This window comes from Alosa alosa, chromosome 6 (genome assembly GCF_017589495.1).
Source record: "Alosa alosa isolate M-15738 ecotype Scorff River chromosome 6, AALO_Geno_1.1, whole genome shotgun sequence".
Classification (NCBI taxonomy): domain Eukaryota; kingdom Metazoa; phylum Chordata; class Actinopteri; order Clupeiformes; family Clupeidae; genus Alosa; species Alosa alosa.
Genome location: NC_063194.1, coordinates 34,857,487 through 34,884,986, shown reverse-complemented (window position 1 = coordinate 34,884,986; position 27,500 = coordinate 34,857,487). Strand labels below are relative to the sequence as shown.

At 48.6% G+C, this 27,500-nt stretch overlaps 3 protein-coding genes across 3 annotated transcripts in view; all 3 read left to right on the top strand.

The window, feature by feature from the left end:
- Nucleotides 1-7,957, top strand: part of gdf10b (growth differentiation factor 10b) — an 8,031-nt gene extending 74 nt beyond the window's left edge. The window contains exons 1-3 of the mRNA XM_048246164.1: nt 1-665; nt 1,503-2,545; nt 6,042-7,957. The exon at nt 1-665 is cut by the window's left edge and continues 74 nt beyond it. Coding sequence (XP_048102121.1) covers nt 413-665; nt 1,503-2,545; nt 6,042-6,233 — 1,488 coding nt within the window. The 5' untranslated portion in view covers nt 1-412 and the 3' untranslated portion in view covers nt 6,234-7,957. The remainder of the gene's footprint in view (nt 666-1,502; nt 2,546-6,041) is intronic.
- A 6,810-nt stretch (nt 7,958-14,767) lies between these two features.
- Nucleotides 14,768-17,404, top strand: gdf2 (growth differentiation factor 2). Its single transcript, XM_048245535.1, has 2 exons — nt 14,768-15,095; nt 15,426-17,404. The coding sequence occupies exons 1-2, from the start codon at nt 14,768-14,770 to the stop codon at nt 16,826-16,828; spliced, it is 1,731 nt and encodes a 576-aa protein (XP_048101492.1). The 3' UTR covers nt 16,829-17,404.
- Nucleotides 17,405-23,657: 6,253 nt separating this feature from the next.
- rbp3 (retinol binding protein 3) overlaps nt 23,658-27,500 on the top strand; it is a 12,817-nt gene continuing 8,974 nt past the window's right edge. Inside the window, 3 exon segments of the mRNA XM_048244824.1 lie at nt 23,658-26,386; nt 26,388-26,407; nt 26,409-26,663. Of these exon segments, the coding sequence (XP_048100781.1) occupies nt 23,663-26,386; nt 26,388-26,407; nt 26,409-26,663 (2,999 nt within the window). The 5' untranslated portion in view covers nt 23,658-23,662.

The following is a 27,500-nucleotide window of genomic DNA, read 5'->3' as shown; positions in this document are numbered from 1 at the left end:
AATTAGAAAAGCAAGTAGTTGAACATGTATTTTGAAGACTGGTGCCGTTTCTGTTGCTAAACATTTTGAATAGCCTAACGTCCTCACGGGAAAAAGCGGTAAAACCGTCTGGAAAAGAGTGCGCGAGGCAGGCATATATTTTTCAAGCTTTGGAGTCGCTGAGCGGATTCACGTCTCGGATCCAGTTGGCTGAAGGCCGAGAGCGTCACCATCTGTCATCCGCTTGAGCTCCGCGTTCGCCGGCTGTATGTGGAGACAAGTGTACTATACGCCGCGAGACCTACAGCGCGGGAGGGACGCCAGATAGAGCCGGGAGTTGCCCATCGGACACGCACCCCACGCTTCTCTCCCAGACAGAGTCGACACCGGTTACGCGCGACTTTCTCTCCAGCTGTTGATGGGATACTAGACCATGGCGGTTTCATACCTGTGCGCGTTGCATCTGCTTCTCTATCTCGGAACCCGTACAGGCGCGTTGGTGGACTCGTCGACGCCGCCCGGAGAGACACACGGGTCACCCAGCGAACGCGCCTTGGACCGCGCCGCGTTTGAAAGGGACGCGCAGGATGTGGTCACCATAAATATGTACAAAACCTATGACAAATATACCAAGGAGCCCAGCGAACGGGACGGGAATACCGTGAGGAGCTTCAGAGCTCTCCCGGGTGAGTGGTCCGCTGTGACGGGTCTTCGTGTGCCGTTATTACACCATCATCTACTTTAACACAAACATTGTAGCCTACGGGGCAGCAGAGTAGCGCACGCAACAGATGTGGGGTGGTTTCAGTCAGACTTGAGTTCGGTCGTAGATGGAAAGTACGCTCAAACAGCCTGGCAGCGAGAGCCAAAACCGGGAAATAATACACCATGGGCAAGTGCATAGGGCTGTTTCAGTCTGCCAGTTATCAAGATGTATGTGTGTGTGTGTGTGTGGCTGTTGACCAGACCAAAGCGACCGACACGTACACCCCAAAAATTCTACGTTGTGTAGCTGTCGTGCACCCTACGGAGGAGTGCATAAGTCCATTACAAAGTTGACAAAAGTGTCTCAACTAGGCTTTCTGTTGATAGAAATGTTCTTCGTACAAAGTCGGTTTCATGCTAGTCGTTTACCAGAGACGCTCGGTTTGTCAAGTTTCCAATGCGCGAGACAACATCCCTCAGTGTAACGGCACTTGGGGGCGCGAGGGGCTTCTCTTAAACATTTCCATATGCCTCGCGCAGATTCAGGAGCCGTGTTTGTCTTTTAATAGACCCACTCGTAAAACACCCGCACGCGGTGTGTGTGTAATTGAGAATGCAAAAAATGTGTTGTTTACAAGATCGTTTTATGGGGTTGCAGGCAATTTCATTGTTTTATAAAATTGAAATGACCGTCATTTTACCGTCAAGTTCTACACCAACATTATGAGGGGAACAGTTTGTCTGCGAGGGTATTTTGTTTTTGTCTCATAAAAGCAGATTTCCACATAACAGTATTTTAACCATTTTGCCTCCTTCAGTGTCCAACAACAGGCTCTTGTTCCAGTTTAACCTGACCTCCATCCCAGAGTCAGAGGTCGTTGTCGCAGCAACGCTGCACTTCCTGGAGCCGCCGCGCTCACAGCCCAGGTCCTGGAGCTGTCGTCGCCCGCGCGGGCCGTCGTGTCGTCCGGCGGCGGCCTCGTCTCCCGGGCGGCTGGTGCTGAGGGGAGGAGGAGCGTCCGTCCCGCTGACCCCCGGCGTCCGCCTCGCGTCGCTCCCGCTGCCGTCCCACCCTCACCACCGCGGCGGCTGGCTGCAGCGCAACGTCTCCGCTCCCGTCACGCAGGCCCACGCCGCCGGACACGTGCTGCTGACCACCGAGTTCCAGCTCCAGCAGCGGCGAGCGGACCGGACCCTGGGGGAGGAGTCAGGGGCGGAGTCGGGGGCGGGGCCTGAGCCGCCGTATCTGCTGGTGTACACCGACGACCGGACCATCGGCGAGCCCAACAGCGTTGCCGTCACCCTGCAGCGTTACGGCCCGTTCCCCGGCAACGCCGATGACCCGCACACTCACCACCGGCCCAGACGCGCCGCCGTGGAACACCTGCAGAACAACCTGCTGCCCGATGTCCACCACACGGAACCCAAAAGCAGGGAACTCTGGGAAAACACCTACTTCCCTCTCAAGGCCAAACCGCCCCCTCCACACACGCCACACACACGCTCACACACACCAGCCCTCGGCCCCGAGGCGCCACACACACGCTCACACACACCAGCCCTCGGCCCCGAGGTGCCACACACACGCTCACACACACCAGCCCTTGGCCCCGAGGCGCCACACATACGCGCGGGCGGAGAGGGGGGTCCACGGGAGGGCTGGGGGGGGGCTCGGGAGCTGCAGTTCGACGAGCGCACCATGAAGAAGGCCCGGCGGAGGCAGTGGACCGAGTCGCGCGCCTGCTCCCGCCGCTACCTCAGGGTGGACTTCGCCGACATCGGCTGGAGCGACTGGGTGCTCGCCCCCAAGGCCTTCGAGGCGTTCTACTGCGCCGGGACCTGCCGCTTCCCCATCCCCAAGGTGAGAGAACATCCCACACACCTCACTGTTCTAATGCGGAACACACTACAGAACACAGGGCTCTCTGAGCATTGGGCCACTTGGGTTCCGGGTTAAAACGCTCGTCTGGGTCTCGTCTGCAGACTCAGTAGGAAGGTGTTAATAGGCAGCCAGAGAAGAGCAGAGAAGAGCAGGGCTGGGCAATACGGCTGAAAACTGTATCACCATATTAGTGTTTCATATCAGTCAATAGCGATAAATATTGATTTCTTTAAACCTATTTCAGATAAGGACCAGAGGGGGAAAAATGTTCAATTTAAACACTTTTATTTTAGACTTAACCTTTCTGATTTTCATCACCTCAGTTAGCAATCAAAGCAAACAGGGAAAAGAAATATTAACACAACCATGAAAAACACTCAAATAAATAAATGAGCACAAAAGTCTGAATGAAAACCAGCAATTATATTGAAGCCTGGAAATATTGTAAACAAAGTATGTTAACTGGCTAGTTTATCATAGTCTACTAGTTGGACTGTTCAGTTTCCCCACGTGTGTTTAAGTTTCAAATGAATACTTTTTCTCCTTGAGACAGGCCCATTTGAGTCTTGGAAAATACGTTTCCATTTACATCAGGATTGAGATGATAAGAACTTATCAGTCAACTTGAATGCAACAGTTTTGAACAAATTCGTGCAGCGTGCTAATGATGCTAACCAGATTTAATAGCAATTTAGCGTCTTGCACGATTGTGAATGTTTGGATTAAATGTGCATGCTGAGGAGGGACGCGTCTGTTGAGAGGGAGGTAGAGAGAGAGAGAGAGAGAGAGAGAGAGAGAGTACATGGGGCAAGGACTCAATGAGAGTCTGTGTTAAGGCAGGCCTACTTCTATAGCCTACTCTGGTAGAGTTGCACATCCTAGCTATTTTAATGTATGGTGGGAGGTGTGTGTTGCTTTTAATTCTTGAATTTCTCCTTGGGGATCAATAAAGTATCTATCTATCTTTGTATCTATATATCTCTATCTAATTATCAAATGTTCTATCGAACATATTTTTTATTGATATCGATTACATGATTACATGTCTATCGCGATATATATCGCCCAGCATCAGGAACCAGGTCTGATTGGACCTGGGTGAGAGCATGTTAGTAGTTAGCATCAGGAACCAGGCCTGAGTGGACCTGGGTGAGGGCATGTTAGTAGTTAGCATGTTAGCATCAGGAACCAAGTCTAAGTGGTCCTGGGTGAAACATGTTAGTAGTTAGCATGTTAGCAGTTATTATCAGGAACCAGGCCTGAGTGGACCTGGGTGAGGGCATGTTAGCAGTTAGCATGTTAGCAGTTATTATCAGGAACCAGGCCTGAGTGGACCTGGGTGAGGGCATGTTAGCAGTTAGCATGTTAGCAGTTATTATCAGGAACCAGGCCTGAGTGGACCTGGGTGAGGGCATGTTAGCAGGTTAGCTATTAGCATCAGGCCATGGTTATAGCTGCCTGTGGACAGCATTGATGCATAGTTGGATAGTAGGTGCTCTTGCTCAATACTTCCATTAATAGTTGGTGCTCTTGGCGTGTATTGACTAAAGCATTGTGGAAGAAAAAGCCAAAGTGTTGTGGTATGTGTGTGTGTGTGTGTTGTGGCTAGAAAGTGGCCTAAAAGTGGAACTAGACAAGGATGGGAGGGTGCATCTTTTAGTCAGACCCTCGGACGTGGACACTACCTGTACCTGGCCTTGGTCCACATGAGCAGTACCCCACCTACTGTAGCACCTCAGAGAACATTGGCCTGTGTGTGTGTGTGTGCACATGTAGATAGATAGATAGATAGATAGATAGAAATACTTTATTGATCCCTAGGGGAAATTCAAGGAGCAATGTGTGTGTGTGTGTGTGTGTTGTGGCTAGAAAGTGGCCTAAAAGTGGAACTAGACAAGGATGGGAGGGTGCGTCTTTTAGTCAGACCCTCGGACGTGGACACTACCTGTACCTGGCCTTGGTCCACATGAGCAGTACCCCACCTACTGTAGCACCTCAGAGAACATTGGCCTGTGTGTGTGTGTGTGTGTGTGCACATGTAGATAGATAGATAGATAGATAGATAGATAGATAGATAGATAGATATACTTTATTGATCCCTAGGGGAAATTCAAGGAGCAATGTGTGTGTGTGTGTGTGTGTGTATGTGCACGCCCTGATGTGTTAGATAAGAATTATACCTCAATTTCTGAAGCACATGCAATCAGAGTGCCATTCCAGTATTCACAGCTCTGTTATGGGAAAGGCATGGGAGACCCAACAGTTTTAACACATTGGTAGTGTGTGTGTGTGTGTGTGTGTGTGTGTGTGTGTGTATGAATGATAGCAAACTCACAGCTCTGGAAGTCCATGTGTGTTCCTGGAAGTAGCCCACGTGACGGGTGATGATGGCTCAGCTCATGCATACGCACACACACACACACTCACACATACATGCACACACAAACACACGCACACACACACACGCACTCACACACACACACACACACACACATGTGATGACAGACGACAGTTGAGCTCATAGCTGCTGTGTTATAGAGCCACAGTCACCAGCCATGACTAACAGGCTAACAGTCCAACAGGCTAACAGGGTTACAGGCCAACAGGGTTACAGGCTAACAGGCCAACAGGCTAACAGTCCAACAGGCTTACAGGCTAACAGTCTAACAGGCCTACAGGCTAACAGGCTAACAGTCCAACAGGCTTACAGTCTAACAGGCTAACAGGCCTACAGGCTAACAGGCTAACAGTCTAACAGGCCTACAGGCTAACAGTCCAACAGGCTTACAGGCTAACAGTCTAACAGGCTAACAGGCTCTGGATGTAGGTGGATAAATGAGGGGAAATGAAAATCAAATGGGTCCTCTGTTGTTCAGGTATCTTACAACATTTGATATTCTTAAACAGTCAAACTATTTCACCTCCTCTGAGTCTTTGATGAAGAATCAGAAGATGAGAGATGAGAGAGGTTAGTTACAAACGTAGTGACCTGTTTGTTTGTGTGTAATGCCTTATTAGTGCTGGAGGCGTTGGAGCTGTGATGTTACGTTTATTTAAAGTAAGTGTATATCTTTAGACTTAAAGAAGAGAAGAAGAGAGCTCAGACTAGAAGAACAGAAGAGTGAGAGAGTAAAGCGTGGACGAGGCCGAGTCCGAGCCGTCGGGCTGGTCAGTGTGTAAACGTCCGTAAGGAGAGGGAGCCTCTCAGAGAGGGGGTCTGTGGAAGCTTTCTGAGCTTGTGAGAGAAGCTCTCTGTAGGATCTCCAAGAGCGTGTGTGTGTGTGGTATGAGTGTGTGTGTGTGTGTGTGTGTGTGTGTGTATGTGTGTGTTATGTGTGTGTGTGTGTGTTATGTGTGTGGTATGTGTGTGTGTGTGTGGTGTGTGTGTGTGTGTGTTATGTGTGTGGTATGTGTGTTTGGGTTGTTTGTTTGTTTTCCTGGTGTAATTGCTCCGTCACTAACTGCCCCCCATCAGGTGGTCCGCCCCTCCAATCACGCCACCATCCAGAGCATCGTCCGTGCCGTCGGAATCATTCCTGGTATTCCAGAACCTTGCTGCGTTCCGGATAAGATGAGCTCGCTACCGGTGCTCTACTTGGATCCAGAGCGGAACCTGGTTCTGAAGGTTTACCCAGGGATGTCTGTGGAGACCTGCGCCTGTCGGTGAGCTGCAGAACCAGACCGGAGAACTGCAGGAGAACAGATAGAACTCTCAGTAGAACTGACAGAACTCACCACAGAACAGATGGAACTTACCGCAGAACAGACGGAACTCACTGCAGAACTCACAGAACAGACAGAAGTCACGTCAGAACTGGCAGAATTCACCGCAGAACCAGCAGAACTCACCGCAGAACCAGCAGAACTCACCGCAAAGCTGGAAAAGACTTCAACTCCCCAAAAGACTACAGGGACCCACTCAAGTTCATGACAAAGGGAAAAGCAGTCTGTCTCACACACACACACACACACACCTGCTCAAGCTAATGAGAAAAGAACGTCAGTCCACACAGACAGAATATGGAGGAGGGAAAAGCCTACTGAACTACTGAAGTTGTTGTCACTTTGTTAAGCTTCAGATTGACTCCATCTCACATGCAGAGACACACGAATGCACTCTCACACAGTAACACACACACACAAACACACACACACACACACACACACACACACACACACACTGTGCAGTGTTAAGCTTCAGATTGACTCTTTTTTCTGCTGACCAGAGGGATGATCCACAGAGAGTTTGGACACTACGGGATCGGAACTGTGTAGTCCGTGCAGACTAGCTTCTCTTCACACACACACACACACCCAGAGGTGGAGCCCACATATGTACGTGTGGATATCAAGTCATAGACATATTTTCCTGGCAGAAGTATTTTTGTAAATAAATGATCTGTAACTAAACTAACTCCGTGGAGTGCACCTGCTAGTTAGTTTGTGAGAGAGTGTCCACTGTAGTGATATGAAAGCTATATAGTTTGAGAGAGTGTCCACTGTAGTGATATGAAAGCTATATAGTTTGAGAGAGTGTCCACTGTAGTGATATGAAAGCTATATAGTTTGAGAGAGTGTCCACTGTAGTGATATGAAAGCTATATAGTTTGAGAGAGTGTCCACTGTTGTGTTAATGAAAGCTATATAGTTTGAGAGAGTGTCCACTGTTGTGTTAATGAAAGCTATATGCCATGGAATCCACACAAAAACAAGCTAGTGCTGCCACCTGCTGGCCGATAGGTGGAAGAGATGGGGATTGCCTGCAGCAGGATGTGTCCACTCGGGCGCCCGGGAGCTCACCTCCTCATCACTCCTTCGCTCTCTGGGCCAGAGGACAGGGGCAGTCGCTGTGTTCGGTTATTCAATCAGTTTTATGATTACTGCATTTCTATATATATGTTAGTATTGTACTGTACATAACCCTAACCCGTATGCATTTCTATATATATTAGTATTGTACTGTACATAACCCTAACCCGTATGCATTTCTATATATATTAGTATTGTACTGTACATAACCCTAACCCGTATGCATTTCTATATATATGAGTATTCAGTGTACATAACCCTAACCCATATGCATGCAGTGTAATGTATTCACCATGTACCATATTTGCTTTGCAGATTTTTTTCTTTAGCTTAAATACTTTTAGTTTCCGTGTAGCAGCGGTTTGGATCATACATACGTATATGTGGATATGCGGTACTCTAATATTTAAAAGATAAATAGAAACTGAGACTTTAACCCGTGAACTGTTGCACTGGTCATCTGGCCTGACGCCTCCCTCAGGCCGTCTGAGCAGGTGGACCTCTCCTCTCTTCTCCACTTTTGTTTGTTTGCTTTTAGTTTGTTAGTTCAGTAATGACACAATAAATAACTTACTAAAGACATCATGTTGCGTGAGTGTGTGTGTAGAGGAATGCATGTTTTGTGTGTGTGTGTGTGTGTGTGTGTGTGTAGAGGAATGCATGTTTTGTGTGTGTGTGTGTGTGTGTAGAGGAATGTCATGTCATGTAAGTGATGGTGTATGTAGAAAGATTGTGTGCGTACATGTGTGTGTGTGTGTGTGTGTGTGAATAGAAGAATGTCATGTTGTGTGAGTGTACATGTATGTCTCTCTCTCTCTCTCTCCTCCTCCCCTCTCTCCCTTACTCCTCCTCTCTCTCTTACTCCTCCTCTCTGTGTGTGTGTGTGTGTGTGTGTGTGAGTGCGCGCGTGTGAGTGTGTGTGAGTGTGTGTGTGTGTGTGTGTGTGTGTGTGTGCAGGGCTTAAATTTCATTGCGGGTATTGCGCATCATTTTTTCAAGTCCCGCAACTCTAGCCATCATAATGCGAGAAATTCCCGCATACACTTTTACAGCCTGTCTGATGATGTTAATATAATCATGAAGTGGCGTGAATGTGGTGCTATTGACCGGACGGATCAACTACCGAGTTGAATTGAACATAGCCTCATGCAGACGCAGACACACACACACAGAGTGAGAGAGAACCACTTTGCGTTTACGCAAATAGGCTACGCAACCATGGCAAACTTTTACATCTGGAAAGAGCTCCTTGGTAACTATCCTGCTAGCTCAGGTCACGTCAACACTTGATCCCAGAAAGATTGTCTTCGACTTGTTAGTTTTTTGAACATTTATTTTATCGAATGAAATAGAAAACATAATGCATTGCATTTGCATCCACATATCCTTATGCACTATGCACAACTTTTATTCACTAGTGACTAGCCTAAAACCGTCAGGCTGAAGGGAGGCTAATTACTCTCACGTACTTCTTAAAGTGACAGGCATTCAATTACACCTACTCAACACCCATAGATATATATATATATATACATTGGTGATGAGCATAGATATATATATATATATCTATGCTCATCACCAATGTGCACTTAATTAGACCTACACACCACATTAAAGATATGCCTGTTATAGGCGTTGCTATACATTAAAAAATACATTATTAACTAAATACACTCTATATAAATTTAACATTTGTGTGTGTGGAGAGAGTCAAGCAGAATCTAGGATGTCCACTGTTGTGAATGATCCCACTACAGTATATATATTACTGATGACGTTCAGGTGGTGGGGGCCCAAAAATCAAACACATTTTAAAAAGTATCAAGAAATCAGAAATCGCAATTTGACTTGGTATCAGAATCGAACCCCCCTCCTCCTCCCAAATTGTGTGAGATCCCCTACATGAATAACCTGAGGGGGAATTTCCCTATTTTGAAAAAAATGAATTTTTAAGCCCTGGTGTGAGTGTGTGTGTGTGTGTGTGCGCGCATTGTATGCGTGCTGGAGTGTGTGTGTGTGTGTCAAGCCATGCGTGTGCAGTGGGATGTGTGTGTGTGTGTGTGTGTATTGTGCGCGTGTGAATTATTATTATGCGTGTGTAATGGAGTCGCGTGGAGGAATGCGTGTATTGTGTGTATGCGTGTGTGTGTGTATTATTAGTGTGTGTGTGTGTGTGTGAGTGTGTGTGTGTATTGGAGGTGTAACAGTGTGAGTGTGTGTGTGAGTGTGTGTGTGTGTGTGTGTGTGTGTGTGAGTGTCGCGTGTGTGTGGTGTGTGTGTGTGTGTGTGAGTGTGTGTGTGTGCGTGTGTGTGTGCGTGTGAGTGAGTGTGTGTGCGCGTGTAGCGCGGTGAGTGTGTGTGTGTTATTGTTAGGCAGTGTGTGTGTGTGTGTGTGTGTGTGAGTGTGTGTGTGTGTGTGAGTGTGTGTGTGTGTGTGTGTGTGTGTGCATTCCGATGGCCTCGTAGTAGTGTATAGTGGACTGCACAGGGTGTTCAGCCATATTACGTCAGTGATATTCCGTTCCGTAGGGAGCGATGGTGCTCAGTTGGAAGTGACCCGCACACTGTGTGTGTGTGTGTGTGTGTGTGTGTGTGTGTGGGGAGCTAGTGAACATACGTCAGCTGCATCACGTCACCGGAAGTTAAATGGCACCTGGAATTCAGTAATGTGATAACTAGCGAGAAAGACCCTGTACTAGGCACGTGCAGAGAAGGGGGGCTACAGGGGCTCTAGCACCTGCCCTTTGCCCCTTTGATGTCCAAAGTGCCCTTTTTGACAAGACCCGTTTTTACTTTTTAAAATTTGTAATACTTCCGCTAGTTCCAAGCGTGAATATTAGCTAAAATGTCTCATTAATAGTTTGAGAAATTAGAAATTTACAAAAATAACAATTTTCTGTGTTAATTGAAATGCCTTGCGGCCACCAATCCGTGACGTCATACATTCAGTGAACTCTCAGAAGGTGCACGCAGGTATCCTGACGAGCCAGGGCCCAGTTCCCCGAAAGCATCTTAAGCCTAAGAGCGTCGTAAAGTCCCTCTTCTGAACATCTTAAGATTTGCCGACTGTTCCCGAAACCATCGTAGCTTAAGAGCGTCGTGAAAACAATAGTAGATCTACGAGTGCTCCAGAGTACTCGTTACCGGCTAAGAGCGTCTTAACAGTACTTCTCACTGAGGTCACCAACAGGACATACAGAGGAATTACAACTTAGAATACATAATCCAACTTACGTTCCCATTCTTTATTGTGTTTACCTGTGATAAATCAGATTTTAGCGTGCAAAATAGCCTACATTTAATGGTCATAATAATGTGATGAAAAGCGGACAAAAATGCAATCTAGACGTTGCCAGAATAGTTTGACATTATCTTTGCTAAGTGAATATTTTATTAGGCCTATGAGGTAAAAAGCAGAGAAAGCAACATGTGGTTTAGTCTGTAGCCTACTGCATCAAAATCCAAGGCTACACATTTCCTCTCTTTCTTACTCGACTTCTTTCTTATCTTCAAACATGTTCTTGACACATAAAAAAAAATATTGCATGGTGCAACAATCTAATCTTAAAATAATTACAATTATTTATGTCTCTGTGGTATATAACCTACTTGTAATGCTTACATGCAGATGTCAAAGTGTTTCTATTTTCGTATTGATGTGAATTAATGTGTAGATCCGAAGTTTAAATGGTAGGCCTATAGCTGTGACGTGCAGTCACCTGATATCACCGTCAAATCAGAGGATATTTCAGAACTAGCGTGGACAGCTCCCTTAAGAGCATCTTAAGAGCAGTGCACGCGTCACGCTTCACGAGCATGTTCGGGAAACAGTCGGAAAAAACAACGAGCGATCGTAAGATGAATCGTAGAAAACCCTCGTAAGAGCATGTCTCCGTCGTTATCGGGAAACTGGGCCCTGACCCACATTAAAATGCTACTTAACTAGAAGCTAGCCCCAGTGCTTCAAGTTAGGGGCAGGATAATCAGTTGTCTTTCAAATTCCCTGTTGCACGCGAATAGGACAGTCTTAACCAGGCTATGAGCAGAAGGGGGTTTACAGGGGCTCTAGTTGGCTGCCCGTTTGCCAACTTAATAAAAGTCCAGTGCCCTTTGTCACACTGTTCGGGCCAACAGCAACATCCATCTTATTTGTTTTCTAGTAGCAGGGAATTCAAGCCAAACCGTTGACACTCTGCCATAAATCATCCCATTAATAGTTTGTGACTATAGACATTTCATTGGCCTGATTGAGTTTTCTTCCTGGAGCTCCAAGCCAATGGAGAGTTGCTAGAATAGCCCTGGCAGCAAATGTAATCTAGATTTCTAGGCTAGCACGCAGGCACAGTGCTGCAGGAGACGTTTGGGAGCACGGTAAGGTCACTTGGCAGTTAGCCAAACTGAACATGCAATAGTATTCAGCTTAGAGATAGAGAATAAAATGTTTCATTTTTAATGAAGTAGGCTATCAAACCCGTTTTAACCATGTAATGGTCCATCCATTTCAATAACCTGGCAGCTTCGAAAATCTAAGGCTGAACGTTCATAACATACTCTGTTTAGGTTTCTATGTTATAGTAGCTTAGGTTAGTAGAACTAGTTCATAAAACAGCCGATGACATAGGCTACGGTTGTTGTTTATCTAACCCAACTCCACACGTCATTCTCTGTTTACAGTAGGCTACATTACGTGTCATTTCACTCTGTGGCCACACGCACAGCACGTGAATCTGCAAGACGCTTGCTAATGGTGGTAGTTCACTGTGATAAACAGTAAAATTATAGCCTGACAAGCCAGACTAGGCAATAACATATTTGCTGCCGCTAGGGTGCGTCTAGATTTCTAGGCTATTAAAATTAGCTTTGAATTTAATCAATAAGATGTAACCTTATAGCCTATGATCTCTGTGTAGACAATAGCCTAATGAAAACTGAAAAGACCTATCTGTCTGTGCCCTGGCTACAGTAGGCCTACAGTACATGCACTCCTATTGAATTTTCAGAACCAAGGAGAGAAATGAGAAAAATGTGTTGCAGCTCTGTCTGCTATTTACACCCATTCTTCTTAAAACATAATGATATGAAAATGTATAAAATGTTTATCAGTACATTAGACTACTTTGCAAATTGCTAAACCATATAATAGCCTGTCCCACCATCATCATTGAAATAGTATAATGCTAGAATTTAAATGCAAAAAAAAAAAAATGTCCAGCTCAGGTTCAGATGATTAAAGCTTTATAGGCTAGGGAATGTAAAACTTAAGTTCCAGTTTACACCATTCAAATTGTGTGTATCTTTTCTAGCTTTCGTATGCATTATGTTCTATAAAACATGATATTATATTCTGCAGTGCAAAGATGCCCACTAAAGACAAGTTTTAAATAAAGTTAACACGTTTTCTGAAAATTTTGTTCCATGTGCCCTTTTTTTAAATTTGAGCCCCTGCCCCTTCAAAGGTCTCTGCAGGCCCCTGCCCTGTACATTCTAAAAAAAACGTTATTGTAAATCCCAAAACACGTCTAAAAAAACATTATTGTAAATCCCAAAACACGTCTAAAAAAACATTATTGTAAATCCCAAAACACGTCTAAAAAAACATTATTGTAATCTCTAAACACGTCTGAAATGTTGTGAGCCAACTATCTAACAGAAGCAAGCTAGCGAGCTAACTCTCCACTGTTTTGAATGGATAATGTGCTAGACGTGCCTCGTGAATCCTAACATCTCTATGGGAACTATGGACTAGCAGAGCATTCCAAATAAAACGTGATCAAGTTCCCTGTGAAGTTCCCTGTGAATTGTACATCCTGTGCAGGGAGGTCAGCGCAGAGGTCAGCATAGGGACCCTTGTCATCGGAACGCAGGCTGTGACGCAGCCAGTGACTGCTAATGAAGACACAAATACATGATTTTTAGAGTGCGGACATTCTTTTTGCTCTTTAAAGAGAGGCTTTCCATTGGCTAAAAACAGGGAGAGGTTCCCATTGGGTAAAAATTCCATTGGTTGTGTGTGTGTGGGTCAGTCTGGGGGTTTGCGCGGAAACAGGAGTGTTGGAAGACGAAAGTTTCAGGAAGAGTTCACTGGCCTCTCTCCCATTATCCATCTGTGTTTGTGAGTGTGTGTGTGTGTGTGTGAGTTTGAGTTTGTGTGTGTGTGAGTGTGTGTGTTTGAGCATGTGTGTGAGTGTGTGGGTTTAAGTTTGTGTGTGTGTGAGTGTGTGTGTTTGAGCATGTAAGTGTGTGTGTTTGAGTGTGTGGGTTTGAGTTTGTGTGTGTGTGTGTGTGTGTGTGTGTGTGTGTTTGAGCATGTGAGTGTGTGGGTTTGAGCGTGTGTGTGTGTGTGTGTGTTTGAGCATGTGTGTGTGTGTGTGGGTTTGAGCATGTGTGTGTGTGTGTGGGTTTGAGCGTGTGTGAGTGTGTGTGTGTGTGGGTTTGAGCGTGTGTGTGTGTTTGTGTGTGTGTGTTTGAGAATGTGAGTGTGTGGGTTTGAGTGTGTGTGTGTGAGTGTGTGTGTTTGCGTACAGAATGTGAGCGTGTGTGTTTGAGTGTGTGTGTTTGAGCATGTGAGTGTGTGAGTTTGAGCATGTGTGTGTGTGTGTGTGTGTGTGTTTGAGCATGTGAGTGTGTGTGTTTGAGCATGTGTGTGTGTGTGTGTTTGAGCATGTATGTGTGTGTGTGTGTGTGTTGTTGTTTACAGTGTGTTCATTAACCCCGTGACCCCCAGTGATAGGGGAGCCCAAAGCAGGCAGAGCAGGAGAGATAAGGGGGGACCAGGCTATTCTGGGCGTCCAGAGAGTGAGATGTTTACTGTGGACCCTGGGAGTGAACCCAGGACGCCAGCCGCCGTGTGTGTGAGAGTGTGTGTGTGTGTGTGCGTGTGTGTGTGTGTGTGTGTGTGTGTGAGAGTGTGTTTGTGTGTGAGAGTGTGTGTGTGTGTGTGCGTGTGTGTGTGTGTGTGTGTGTGTGTGTGTGGAGAGTGTGTGTTTGTGTGTGTGAGTGTGTGTGTGTGTGTGAGAGTGTGTGTGTGTGTGTGCGTGTGTGTGAGCCCAGGACAACGGACGTGCTGGACCCTCAAAGCCCTCAGAGCCCACGCCCACAGACAGCAGTCCAGCCGGTGAAGATTTCCCTGACACACACACACACACACATCAGGAGCGCTTGGACGAGGTGCGTGCCGTGATGCGACCGGGTCACGTTCTACTGCAGCTCTGCCTCGTTGTGGTTCTCTACAGCAGAACACTGAGAACCCGACCGCTGGACCGGATCCACATGGAGGAACTCAGACCGCCGGACGGGGCCGTAGGTTGGGGGAACCGGCTGGAGGAGCGTGCAGCTCAGAGCGCTCTGGAGGAGGTGGAAGAGGAGGAGGTGGAGGAGGAGGAGGAGGAGGTGATGGAGGACTTTGTGTTGGAGGAGTTGGAGGACTCTGCAGTGGAGGTGGAGGAGGTGGAGAACTCGGCAGTGGAGGAGTTGGAGGAGGAGGTGGAGGAGGAGGAGGTGGAGGACTCAGAGGCGGCTCTGGCCGACTGGGAGGAGCGCATGGAGTGGCTCCTGGGCTCGGTGAAGGAGGACCTGCTGCGGAAGCTGAACCTGTCCAGCGCCCCTCAGGAGCAGGTGCGCGTGCGGCCGCCGGACTTCATGGTCCAGCTCTACAACACGTACGCAGCTGACCAGTCCAGCACGCCCAGAGCTGACGTCATACGCAGCTTCAGCGTACAGGGTGAGTTACAACACACACACACATGCACACACACACACACACCTCCAAAAGCCCCCGGGCACAAGTCATACGCAGCTACAGTGTACAGGGTGAGCCACAACACACAGACACACACACACACACACACACACCTCCAGAAGCCCCCGGGCACAAGTCATACGCAGCATGTTCACCGGATACGTATTTCTACTCAAAATGTTTTGATTTCATCTTTTGTATATTTTCACAATGTTCATTTTTCCCTGACCTCCTTAGACATTTAGTCAGTTCAGGTCAGTGTGTAGAATAATGTTTTGGTGTGTGTGTGTGTGTGTGTGTGTGTCGCTGCAGACGTGAGCCTATTGGAGTCCCGGGGTGGGGTCTCAAGGCACCGGTTCCTGTTCAACATCTCCGTCCCGGCCAGCGAGCGGGTCGGCACTGTCCAGCTCCGCCTGTACACACAGACCGGGCCCAGAGCACACGCCTGCTCCTCCGGAACCACCGCGGCAACCATCAGGGTCTACCAGCTGGAGAACCACACAGAACCACACAGGCTGAGAGGGAACACGAGAGAGCCAGAACACGGAACCGAGACAGAACAAACAGAAGAGATAGGAGACAGAGAGGAAACAGAGGAACCAAGAGGAGAGAACACAGACAGAGGGAATGGAGAACCGCTAAAAGGGGAAAAACATACAGAACCACATGGAACCACACAGACAGAACCACACGGAACCACACAGATAGTGGACACTGATCAGACAGAACCACACGGAACCACACAGACAGTGGACACTGATCATACAGAAGGGCTGCTACCAGTGGAACGCTCAGAGGAACCGCGCCTGGCCCTAACGGAGAATGACCTGAGAATTAGGGGGGACTTCGGAGGGGACGGAACCCAGACCGCCCAATCATCTTACCACTTCTTGGATGAGAGAGAGGTGGCGTGGAGCAGAGGCTCATGGGAGATGTTTGACGTGACGGCGGCACTGCGGTCGGGGGCGGGGGCGTGGTCTGGGCGCGGCGTGGCAGAGTTTGAGGTGCGGGTGCAACGGGCGCCCTGCGGGGGCACTGAGATGGCAGACGTGAGTGGCAGCCTAACGGGGAACACATCGGCCGTCCTCATCGTGTTCTCCAGCGACCAGCGCGGGCGTCGCCGCGAGGCTCAGCAGGAGCTACAGCACACGTTGAGTCACGAGGACGAGGCCGTCTTCTCTGGAGCCCACGAACCCCGAGACGCCAGCGATGACCCCAACGACCTGCACGCCCCCCAGTACACGCCCCACACCACACCTGCACACGACCTGCACATCCCCCCAAATCCCCCTCCAGTTCCAGGGCAGCCGCAGTTACCCCAGAATGTTCTCCCAGACGGTTGGGAGCGCAGCTCTCCAGTCGATGCCCGCCGCACCCGCAGGAGGAGGCATGCGGCCAGTGGCTACTGCCGCCGCACGTCGCTGCGCGTCAACTTCAAGGACATCGGCTGGCACGAGTGGATCGTGGCGCCGCCGGAGTACGAGGCTTACGAGTGCAAGGGCACATGCCAGTTCCCACTCTCGCCCGACGTCACGCCCTCCAAGCACGCCATCATCCAGTCTCTGGTGAACCTGCGCCACCCCGGCAAGGCCAACATGGCCTGCTGCGTGCCCACCAAACTGGACCCCATCACCATCATGTACCAGGAGAACGGCGTCATCACCGTGCGACACCTCTACGAGGAGATGCGCGTAGCGGCCTGCGGCTGCAGGTAGGAACGGCAGCGCTAGCCAATGCCAACAGATGCCAGCCGATGCCAACCGATGCCAGCCGATGCTATCTGCACCAACCAGAGACTGACCTGACCAGCGCCATCTGCACCAACCAGAGACTGACCTAACCAGGAACATATTCACAATGTTCTAGGCTATGCCAGACTAGCTCCATCTACATGTTAATGATGTTGGCTATGCTAGGCTAGCTCCATCTACATGTTAATGATGTTGGCTATAATGATGTAGGATAGCTTCTTCTACTAAAGTCAGAACTTCCAAGAAATATGGAAGTTCACAATACTACCTACAACAGCAATGACCGGCCTGAACATGGACATGCTAACACCCTCCATCCAGCTAATGCTTTAGTGCCGCACAGACATGCTAACACCCTCCATCCAGCTAATGCTTTAGCGCAGCATGGACATACCAACTCCCTTTAACGCAGCATAGACATGCTAACTCCCTCCACACAGCTAATGCTTTAGCGCAGCACGGACATGCTAACACCCTTTAGCAAAGCATGGACATGCTAACTTCCCTTAGCGCAGCTTGGACATGCTAACTCCCTTTAGTGCAGCATGGACATGCTAACACCCATGGGGCAGCCGTGGCCCACTGGTTAGCACTCTGGACTTGTAACCGGAGGGTTGCCGGTTCGAACCCCGACCAGTGGGCCGTGGCTGAAGTGCCCTTGAGCAAGGCACCTAACCCCTCACTGCTCCCCGAGCGCCGCCATTGAAGCAGGCAGCTCACTGCGCCGGGATTAGTGTGTGCTTGACCTCACTGTGTGTTCACTGTGTGCTGAGTGCTGTTTGTGTTTCGCTATGCTCCATGCTAACTCCCTTTAGCGCAGCATTGACATGCTAACAGTGATAGCTATGATGATAGCATCCGCATAAACCTGGGTGGCATAGAACAGTGTTAGCTATGATGTTCACACCAATCTGAACTGGACATATTAACCACACTACAAGTATTGCTGTGACTTTAGTTCCAAGGACTATGACCAAGTTTGAAAGTGTTAAAGTTACTTAATGTATCCAAATGTTCTCAGTGTTTGCATGTATGTCAGTCTGAGTCGGTTTAAAGCCATTCAACTCATCTGATGTGGAAGCAGGTGTGCTTCATTAGCATGTCCTCTAAATGACCTCCATTTTGAATTGGAGAAATTAGTCTGATGGCGACTGCATTTTGTAGTTCTTGGGTGTGGTTTCAGGCCATTTTGTAGTTCGGGGGGGTATTTCAGGCCATTTTGTAGTTCGGGGGTGCTGTTTCAGGCCAAGATGGTTTCCGTGGAATTGAGGTCTCCTTCCTTATTCACATGTAACTTACAGCTGACATAAGATACATGTTCTATAACTACCACTGTGCTTTTGGTACAGAGATGATTCATTTACTGAGCAGACCTGCATACTACAGTTTAGATAGATAGATACTTTATTGATCCCCAAGGGGAAATTCAAGACAATGTTTATGTGCATTCCTATTTATAGTCACCTGCATACTACAGATTATGTGCATTCCTATTAATATTCACTACAGATTATGTGCATTCCTATTAATATTCACTACAGATTATGTTCTTATTTATATTCACTGCCTTTGGTGGTTTTGCAAAAGAATAGACGACAAACAAATGTGTAAAATGGCCAAAGTGATTATTTTAATCATTCTAGCACTTTATATTACAGAACCTTTGTTATACTGTAGCTACTCCCTGAAGTACAGTGCACCAAACTGCGAAACAAAGAGTACCGGTACTATCATAGAACCCAAAGAGCACTGGTACTATCATGGAACCCAACTCATAATGGCATTCTACTCTAGATCGTAAGTACATGCGGATAGGACATGCTTGTTTTAATGCCAAAGTGCTTGCTGCGGTTATAGGGGGGCGACGACACCCCAAAATAACCCAGCTGTACACACACACACACATACACACACACACACAGGATCCCAAAGTGACACAGCTCATAGAGGAAATGGAAGTCTCATTAGTATGATGTGTCAGTGTGTGTCAATGTGACGTCTCATTAGTATGATGTGTCAGTGTGACGTCTCATTAGTATGATGTGATATGATATGATATGATATGATAGATTATCATATGGTGTTTATGTGTATATGTTACTACATCCAATTAACACCTATCACACCTACTGGCTACTAACCTTAAGTAAGATTCCATTATGTACAACATGTAAATGATACCGGTAACACTTTCTATGAAGGTTGTATTTGTAACGCCCTATGAATGCATTCATAATGTTTTATAAGGTGTCTATAAAGCATTGTAATGCTCATTATTACCATCTATATGTATTCACAAGTCGCACACACACACACACACACACACAAACAAGGGTATAATGTAATATACATATGTACACACACACACACACACACACACACACACAAGGGTATAATGGAATATAGAGTGTTAGTCTATCATGGCCACCCGAGTGGAATTAAACACAGAATGTTCTACTTTTCTCCTGATCTATTTATTTGGGGTAAATATCTAATCATTTGGGGGGTGAATATCTAATCATTTGGGCAGATTGCGCCCTCTGCAGAGCAAGAGAGGAAATTACAGTGTTGAACAGGAGGATTTGTACACACACATACACACACACACACACACACACACTTGGGGATCAATAAAGTATCTATCTATCTATCTATCCACACACACACACACACAGGAAAATTTGTGTAGTTATAGACATATGTACACACACACCACACACAGGAGGATTTGTGTAGTTATAGACATATGTACACACACACACACACACAGGAGGATTTGTGTAGTTATAGACGTATGTACACATATGTATGCACACACACACACACACAGGAGGATTTGTGTAGTTATAGACATATGTACACACACACACACACACACACACAGGAGGATTTGTGTAGTTATAGTCGTATGTACACATATGTATGCACACACACACACACACACACAGGAGGATTTGTGTAGTTATAGACATATGTACACACACACACACACACTCACACAGGAGGATTTGTGTAGTTATAGACATATGTACACATTCCGGTATGTACACACACAAACACACACACAGGAGGATGTGTGTAGTTATAGACATATGTACACACACACACACACACATACACACACAGTAGGATGTGTGTAGTTATAGACATATGTACACACACACACACACACTGAACAGCTAGTGGTTCACTATGCATACCAAGGTGTTATATATGAATATATAGTGTATGTTATATGTATCATATATATATGAGAATTGTTGGTAATATTCAATGAGGGACGCACAGCGAAGCGGCGGTCATATAGATTTAGTCAGATTTTTTTTTTTTTTTTCGCATGCCCAAATTTCCGTCAATGATTCCCGGGACACTGAAAGACCGGGGTACACGAAACTTGGTGAGCATGTAACCCCACATGGATAGCATGGAACCATCGTTTTTCGTTTTGATCTGTAGCCCCCCCGCTGGACTGGACCCCCCGAAAGGAGGGTAGGGCAGACTCAGTTTTCTGTGAATATCTCGAAAACCGTAGTGTTTAGGAGGACCATTTTTTTTTGTATGTTGATCTCAAGGGGCCATGTCAACCCATTCCATAACCACTCATTTCATGTATAGCGCCACCTAGTTAAACACAAAAAAGTAAAAATGAGGTGTTGTAATTGAAGGTATCTGTGACCTAACATAGTCAAAACTGCACGAAATTGGAAGTGTAGGATCATTATGACACCCTCTGTATGCACGCCAAGTTCCGTGTAATTCCGTTCATGGGGGGCCACACAATAAATTAATTTATGTTACTATACACCAACTGGCCTGTGGGTGGCCGGAGACAGTTTTCTGTGAATATCTCGAGAACCGTAGGGCCTAGGAGGTCCACCTTTTTTATGTATTTTATGTCTTAAGGGGGCATGTCAACCCATCCCATTACCACTTAGTTCATGTATAGCGCCACCTAGTTAAAGATTAAAAAGCAAAAAATTAGGTGTTTTCATCACAATATCTCTGGCTGACAAGGTCAAAACTGCACGAAATTAAAAGTGTAGGATCATTATGACACCCTCCGAATGCATGCCAAGTTTTTGTGTACTTTCGTTCATGGGGGGCCTTACAATAAAATAATTTATGTGTACATTTAGTGACGTACACCAACAAGGATTCCCGGGACACTGAAAGACTGGGTACACAAAACTTGGTGGGCATGTACCCCCACATGGATAGCATGGAACCGTCATTTTTCGTTTTGATCTGTAGCCCCCCCGCTGGACTGGACCCCCCGAAAGGAGGGTAGGGCAGACACAGTTCTCTGTGAATATCTTGAGAACTATAGGGCCTAGGATGACCATTTTTTTCCGTATGTTTGCCTCCAGGGGTCATGTTAACCCATTTCATGTGCACACATGTGCACAAACAGATACACACACACAAGACATATGTACGCTTGCATGCACAGGCACATACGCAGGCACACACACAAGCACGCACACACACACACACACACACACACACTCACACACACACACACAACCACACACATAACATAAACATAACACAAACAATCAAGAATTTCTCAGAATTATGAACAGGCAAGATGGAGGTGGGGTTGTATAAAATGAATTTTACATGTGAAATCTATGAACTAATCATGTTTTGGTACTTGTTGTCTAGCAGATACCAGTGAGAATTGAGTGTGGATAATGCAATTTAGTGAGACAGAATCATATAGGCCTTTCAGCGTGATTTCTTTTTGTGGAAAAAATGTGCTGGACTGGGCGGCGGTCATATTTTGTACCGCTCTGTGGTACATCTAGTTTGTTTTGTTTTTGTTATTTTTTAAAAAAAAAAACACTCTTTTTAATTTATTGTTGTTGCTATTTATGGCACAGAAACAACTTTACAGCATAACAGGTGAAGATGGAAAGTTATAAAAGCACATTTCATGAGTGTCTACCTCTGATGTCATAAACAAATGCTCTCCGTGCTTCCTATCCTAAATATATCCCAGGGTCTAACAATAAGAACAGCCTAATATCTGAGCAGGTGAACTTGGCGTGTTAAAAGCTTTACAGTGTGTTATTTCCTCTACAACAGAGCAATCTATAAATTCTCATCTTTGTGTCACTGAAATACCCAATGTGTGTGTGTAAGTGTGTGTGTGCCCATGCTGGATTTAGCTCGTCTGGTTACGGCAGCCCTGCACTAACCCCGTCTCCTTCCGCCGGGCTCGCGGGTCTGACGCAGGGCTGTGCGCGGAGCTCTTAAACTGGGATCGGCGCAGCCCATTGGCTGCGGGGGATCGCGAGACGGCCTTACGTAACGGCGGGCATTAGCAGGTGAGTGAGATTAGCGCTATATTGCGCCGATTAGCGTGAGGGCGGGTTGCATAATTTTGATCTTGTGAAAACGGCCAGGGCGTTGACGCTCCCCCTTACTAGTCTGGTTCTGTTTTTTTTTTAGCCATGATGTAAACAAAGTTAAATTAGTAACATAAGTACAGAGTAAACAAGTTAAATTAGTAACATAAGTAAAGAGTAAACAAGTTAAATTAGTAACATAAGTAAAGAGTAAACAAACTGTCCCCCACAAGTGAACAGTGGAGAATAATTCAGATCAAATTCACCATGTTGTTGAATTCAGTTTGTACTTAATATCATCATCACCACCATCATCCTCATCATATTAATCCATAATCTATAGTCTCTCCCATCATCCTCATCATATTAATCCATAATCTATAGTCTCTCCCATCATCCTCATCATATTAATCCATAATCTATAGTCTCTCCCATCATGGTATCCATGTGGATGTGTGTGTGTGTGTGTGGTAAATGAGTATTTTATATTAGTGTGGTATATTACTTACTTATTTATATTATCAAACAACAATCTGATACACATGCAAAAAATGATAATGACCAGGACAATGACGGCCCCCACGAGGTCTCATTCCAACAAACCGGCTCATTGCCTAATATGAGACTGTCAGCCCTGAATATGAGCCTAATATGAGACTGAGCCCTGAATATGAGCCTAATATGAGACTGTCAGCCCTGAATGTGAGCCTAATATGAGACTGTTACTCCTGAATGTGAGCCTAATATGAGACTGTCAGCCCTGAATGTGAGCCTAATATGAGACTGTTACTCCTGAATGTGAGCCTAATATGAGACTGGCACCCCTGAATATGAGCCTAATATGAGACTGTCACTGCTGAATATGAGCTTAATATGCTCGGCATGGTATTCCAAGATGACACACCACAGGGACAAAGAGAGAGAGAGAGTGTGAGAGCTTGGGTAATATTAACAGAGAGAGAGAGCGAGAAGAGCTGGGGGTAATATTAACAGAGAGAGAGAGCGAGAGGAAGATAGAGAGTGAGAGAGGAGAGCTTGGGTTAATATTAACAGGCTTAAGATGTGTGCTAAGCTTCAAGACATCACTTACCAGACACCAGTCTCATGTGCAGCTGAAGACCTATAGATCATATACCTCACAGATGTCTTCAAATGTATCACATAAGCCTACTTACCCCAACCCTACCAACTGAGGGAAAGTAGGTCAAATGTAGGCCTTGTATCAATATGAGGGGCTTGTGTTATCTCACAAGTCCTTTTTAATCATCCTTTTTGGAGTGTTGTTGTGCGTCTGATGCTCTGGTGATGATGGGATTAGGCCTGGAGGCCGGGACAAAGCAGCTTATCCTGTTGTTGTTGTCCAAAACCGGGGGGGGGGGGGTCAGTTTCATCTAACGCTGCCTCCAGCAACTGGAACAAAAATCAAACGAGAGAGAAGCCATAAGAGATGCGTTTGTTTGGCACTCGCAGGGACACAGCGGGAGCGGGCAGAATGGCACTGGGCACTCGCAGGGACACAGCGGGAGCGGGCAGAATGGCACTGGGCACTCGGAGGGACACAGCGGGAGCGGGCAGAATGGCACTGGGCACTCGGAGGGACACAGCGGGAGCGGGCAGAATGGCACTGGGCACTCGGAGGGACACAGCGGGAGCGGGCAGAATGGCACTGGGCACTCGGAGGGACATGGCGAGAGCAGGTAGGATGGCACTGGGCACTCGGAGGGACATGGCGAGAGCAGGTAGGATGGCACAGATGGCACTGGGGACTAGGAGGGGCACGGCGGGAGCAGGTAGGACGATGCGGACGGCACTGCCACTGCTGCTTCTGCTGCTGGCACTGTTGGGTCAGAGCCGGGCGTCGGACGGCTCGTTCCAGCGGGCGCTGGTGCTGGACATGGCGCAGGTTCTGCTGGACAACTACTGCTTCCCCGAGAACCTGCTGGGCATGCGGGAGGCCATCGAGCAGGCCATCCGGAGCGGAGAGATCCTGCACATCTCCGACCGCAAGACGCTGGCCGGTGTGCTCTCCGCCGGAGTGCAGGGCGCCCTCAACGACCCCCGGCTCACGGTGACCTTTGAACCCGGCTACGTTCCCATGACGCCACCGCCGCTAAGCCTCCTCCCGCGGGAGCAGCTGGTGCGCCTGGTGCGGAGCTCCACCAAGCTGGACGTGCTGGACGGCAACGTGGGCTACCTGCGGCTGGACCGCGTCCTTGGGCGCGAGACGGCCGCCAAGCTGGGCGCGTTCCTGCAGGACTACGTGTGGAACCGCGTGGCGCGGACCCGGGCGCTGATCCTGGACCTGCGCTACAGCGTGGGCGGCGAGCTCTCCGGGCTGCCGCACATCGTCTCCTTCTTCTCTGACCCCGAGCCGCTGACGCTCATCGAGACCGTCTACGACCGACCGTCCAACTCCACCTGGGAGCTGTGGACGCTGCCGCGCGTCCCCAGCCAGCGCTACGGCAAGCGCAAGGACCTGATGGTGCTGACCAGCAAGCGCACCAGCGGCGCGGCCGAGGCACTGGCCTACGCGCTCAAGCACCTGGGCCGCGCCATCGTGGTGGGCGAGAGGACCTCTGGGGGGTCGGTGAGAGTGGACAAGATACGCATCGACAGCTCCGGCTTCTACATCACCGTGCCCGTTGCCAGGGCGACCAACCCGGTGACGGGCCAGAGCTGGGAGGTGACCGGCGTCTCGCCCTCCGTGTCCGTCAGGCCCAAGGAGGCCGTGTCCAGGGCGAAGGCCCTGCTCGCCGCCCGGGCGACCATCCCGAAGGCCGTCCACAGCGTGTCCGACCTCATCAGGAGATACTACGCGTCCAGGGACAAGGTCAAAGTCTTGCTCAAGCACCTGGAGACCACCGACTTCTTCACGGTCATCTCGGAGGAGGACCTGGCGGCCAAGCTCAACTACGAACTCCAGTCCGTGTGTGAGGACCCACGACTGGTCGTCAAGACGGCCACCTCAGTTCCGGTGACGACCCCAGGCGACTCTGACCCCGACACGACCCCAGGCGACCCCAACGCGCTGATGGACGATGTGTTCAGAGTGGAGGTCCGGCCAGGCAACACTGGATACTTACGTTTTGACAGATTCCTCGATGCCACCACTCTCGTCAGATTGGACAGGCAGATAGCGCAGAAAGTCTGGGAGCCAATCAGGGACACCGATAACCTCATCATCGACCTGCGCTCCAACACGGGCGGTCCGTCGGAGGGCCTGCCCATCCTCCTGTCCTACCTGCACGATCCCACCCCACCTGTCCTCTTCTACACCCTCTACAACTCCATCCAGAACACCACCACCGATTACCACACCTCCGCCACCATCCAGGGCCCGGTGTACGGCTCCGAGCGCAATGTCTACGTGCTGACCGGCTACCACACGGCGGCGGCAGGCGAGGAGTTTGCCTACCTGATGCAGTCGCTCCGCCGCGGCACGGTCATCGGCGAGATCACCTCGGGCAACCTGCTGCACTCGCGCTCCTTCCAGGCGGACGGCACCACGGGCATCCTCGTCACCGTGCCCGTCCTCGACTTTGTGGACAACAACGGCGAGCGCTGGCTCGGGGGCGGCGTGGTGCCGGACGCCATCGTGCTGGCCGATGAGGCGGAGGAGGCGACGGCCGAGATCGTCCAGTTCCACCGGGAGATGCGGGCGCTGGTGTCCGGCGCGGGCGAGCTACTGGACGCACACTACGCGTTCCCCGAGGTGGCCGCTAAGGTGCGCGGCGTGCTGGAGGCCAAGTGGCGGGACGGCGCGTACCGCTCGGTGGTGGACTATGAGTCGCTGGCCTCGCAGCTGACCTCTGACCTGCAGGAGACGTCCGGCGACCACCGCCTGCACGTGTTCTACTGCGACGTGGAGCCAGAGGCCCCGCACGAGCTGCCCAAGCTCCCGTCGTCCAGCGACGACACTGCCTACGTCGTCAACGCGCTCTTCAAGATCGACCTGCTGCCTGGCAACACGGGCTACCTGCGTTTGGACACGATGCCGGACGCGGAGGCTCTGACCTTTGACCCTGTGGGGCCGCGGCTGCTGACGCAGGTATGGAGCAAGCTGGTGCAGACGGACGCGCTGGTCATCGACGTCCGCTTCAACACGGGCGGCCACTCCTCCGCCATCCCCCTGCTCTGCAGCTTCCTGTTGGCCCGAGCGCCCGGCGCCCGCCCGGCGCCGCCTGTACTCCATCCGACCCGGCTCCTCCTGCGTCCACGCCAGAGGTCACGACCCTACCCGCGGGTCAGGGCCAGCCTTCTGGACCGGAGAAGGACGTCTATGTGCTGACGAGCCTCATGACGGGGTCGGCGGCGGAGGCGCTGGTGTTCACCCTGCAGGACGCACGGAGAGCCACGGTGGTCGGGGAGGCCACGCCGGGCGGCTCGCTGTCCAGCGGGATGTACCAGGTGGGCGGCAGCATCCTTTACGTGTCCGTGCCCAACCAGGCGCTGCTGAGCGCGGTCAGCGGGAGACCCTGGAGCATCTCGGGCGTAGAGCCGGACGTCGCCGCCCAGGGATCGGACGCGCTCAACGCGGCCAAGAGAATCATCGCTGCCAAGCAGCGCAAGCAGGAGGCCAGGAGAGCGCAGCGCTAAGTGACCAATGCTGACCCCCTGCCCCAGTTAGAGTCTTCTGTTTCGCTCGGCTCGCGCCCTGCTGCTTAACTCTGCTTTAAACGTAACAGGGGTGCCCAGGAACAGAGCTAAGCTGCTTTATTCCTTATGATTAAAGCGGAGGATGTGTGTGTGTGTGTGTGTGTGTGTTTATATGAGGTCAAATTCAGGATAAATTCTTAGACCAAGAAGTTGGACTAAACAGGACAAAACAATGGACAGGCTCTCTGAGCTTTGAGATTCTGAGCCCAGTGACATTTGAAATGATGAGAATACAATATAATTAAATATAAGCACCTTTATTTGACAAAATCATGTTTCTTAAAAATATAAAAGCACCTTATTGCCAAAAATATGATCTTTTCAGAGCATACCGCTTATAAGGAGTTGCCTTCTACAGGGGTGACTATGGGAAGAGCCCATATGAATCATGTATGTGTTTATAGCCCATATGAATCATTTATGTATTTCTGGCATATTCCATATTCCTTATACATTCTTTAATGTTACCTCTGTGTGTAACCCTACAGATGTTATTGTTCCGTATATATAAATATGATTATTATGTGTGTGTGGGTGTGTATATATACATATTGTATGTACATACCATACTGTATCCCGAACTGAATAAACTGGTTCTGAATTTAATTTGGCCAAGTGTGATTCTAGTT

Coding starts and splice junctions, on each gene's coding strand:
- gdf2 (XM_048245535.1), top strand. CDS start 14,768: ATGGAGGACTTTGTGTTGGAGGAGTTGGAGGACTCTGCAGTGGAGGTG. Junction 15,096..15,425: donor ACGCAGCTTCAGCGTACAGG/GTGAGTTACAAC, acceptor GTGTCGCTGCAG/ACGTGAGCCTATTGGAGTCC.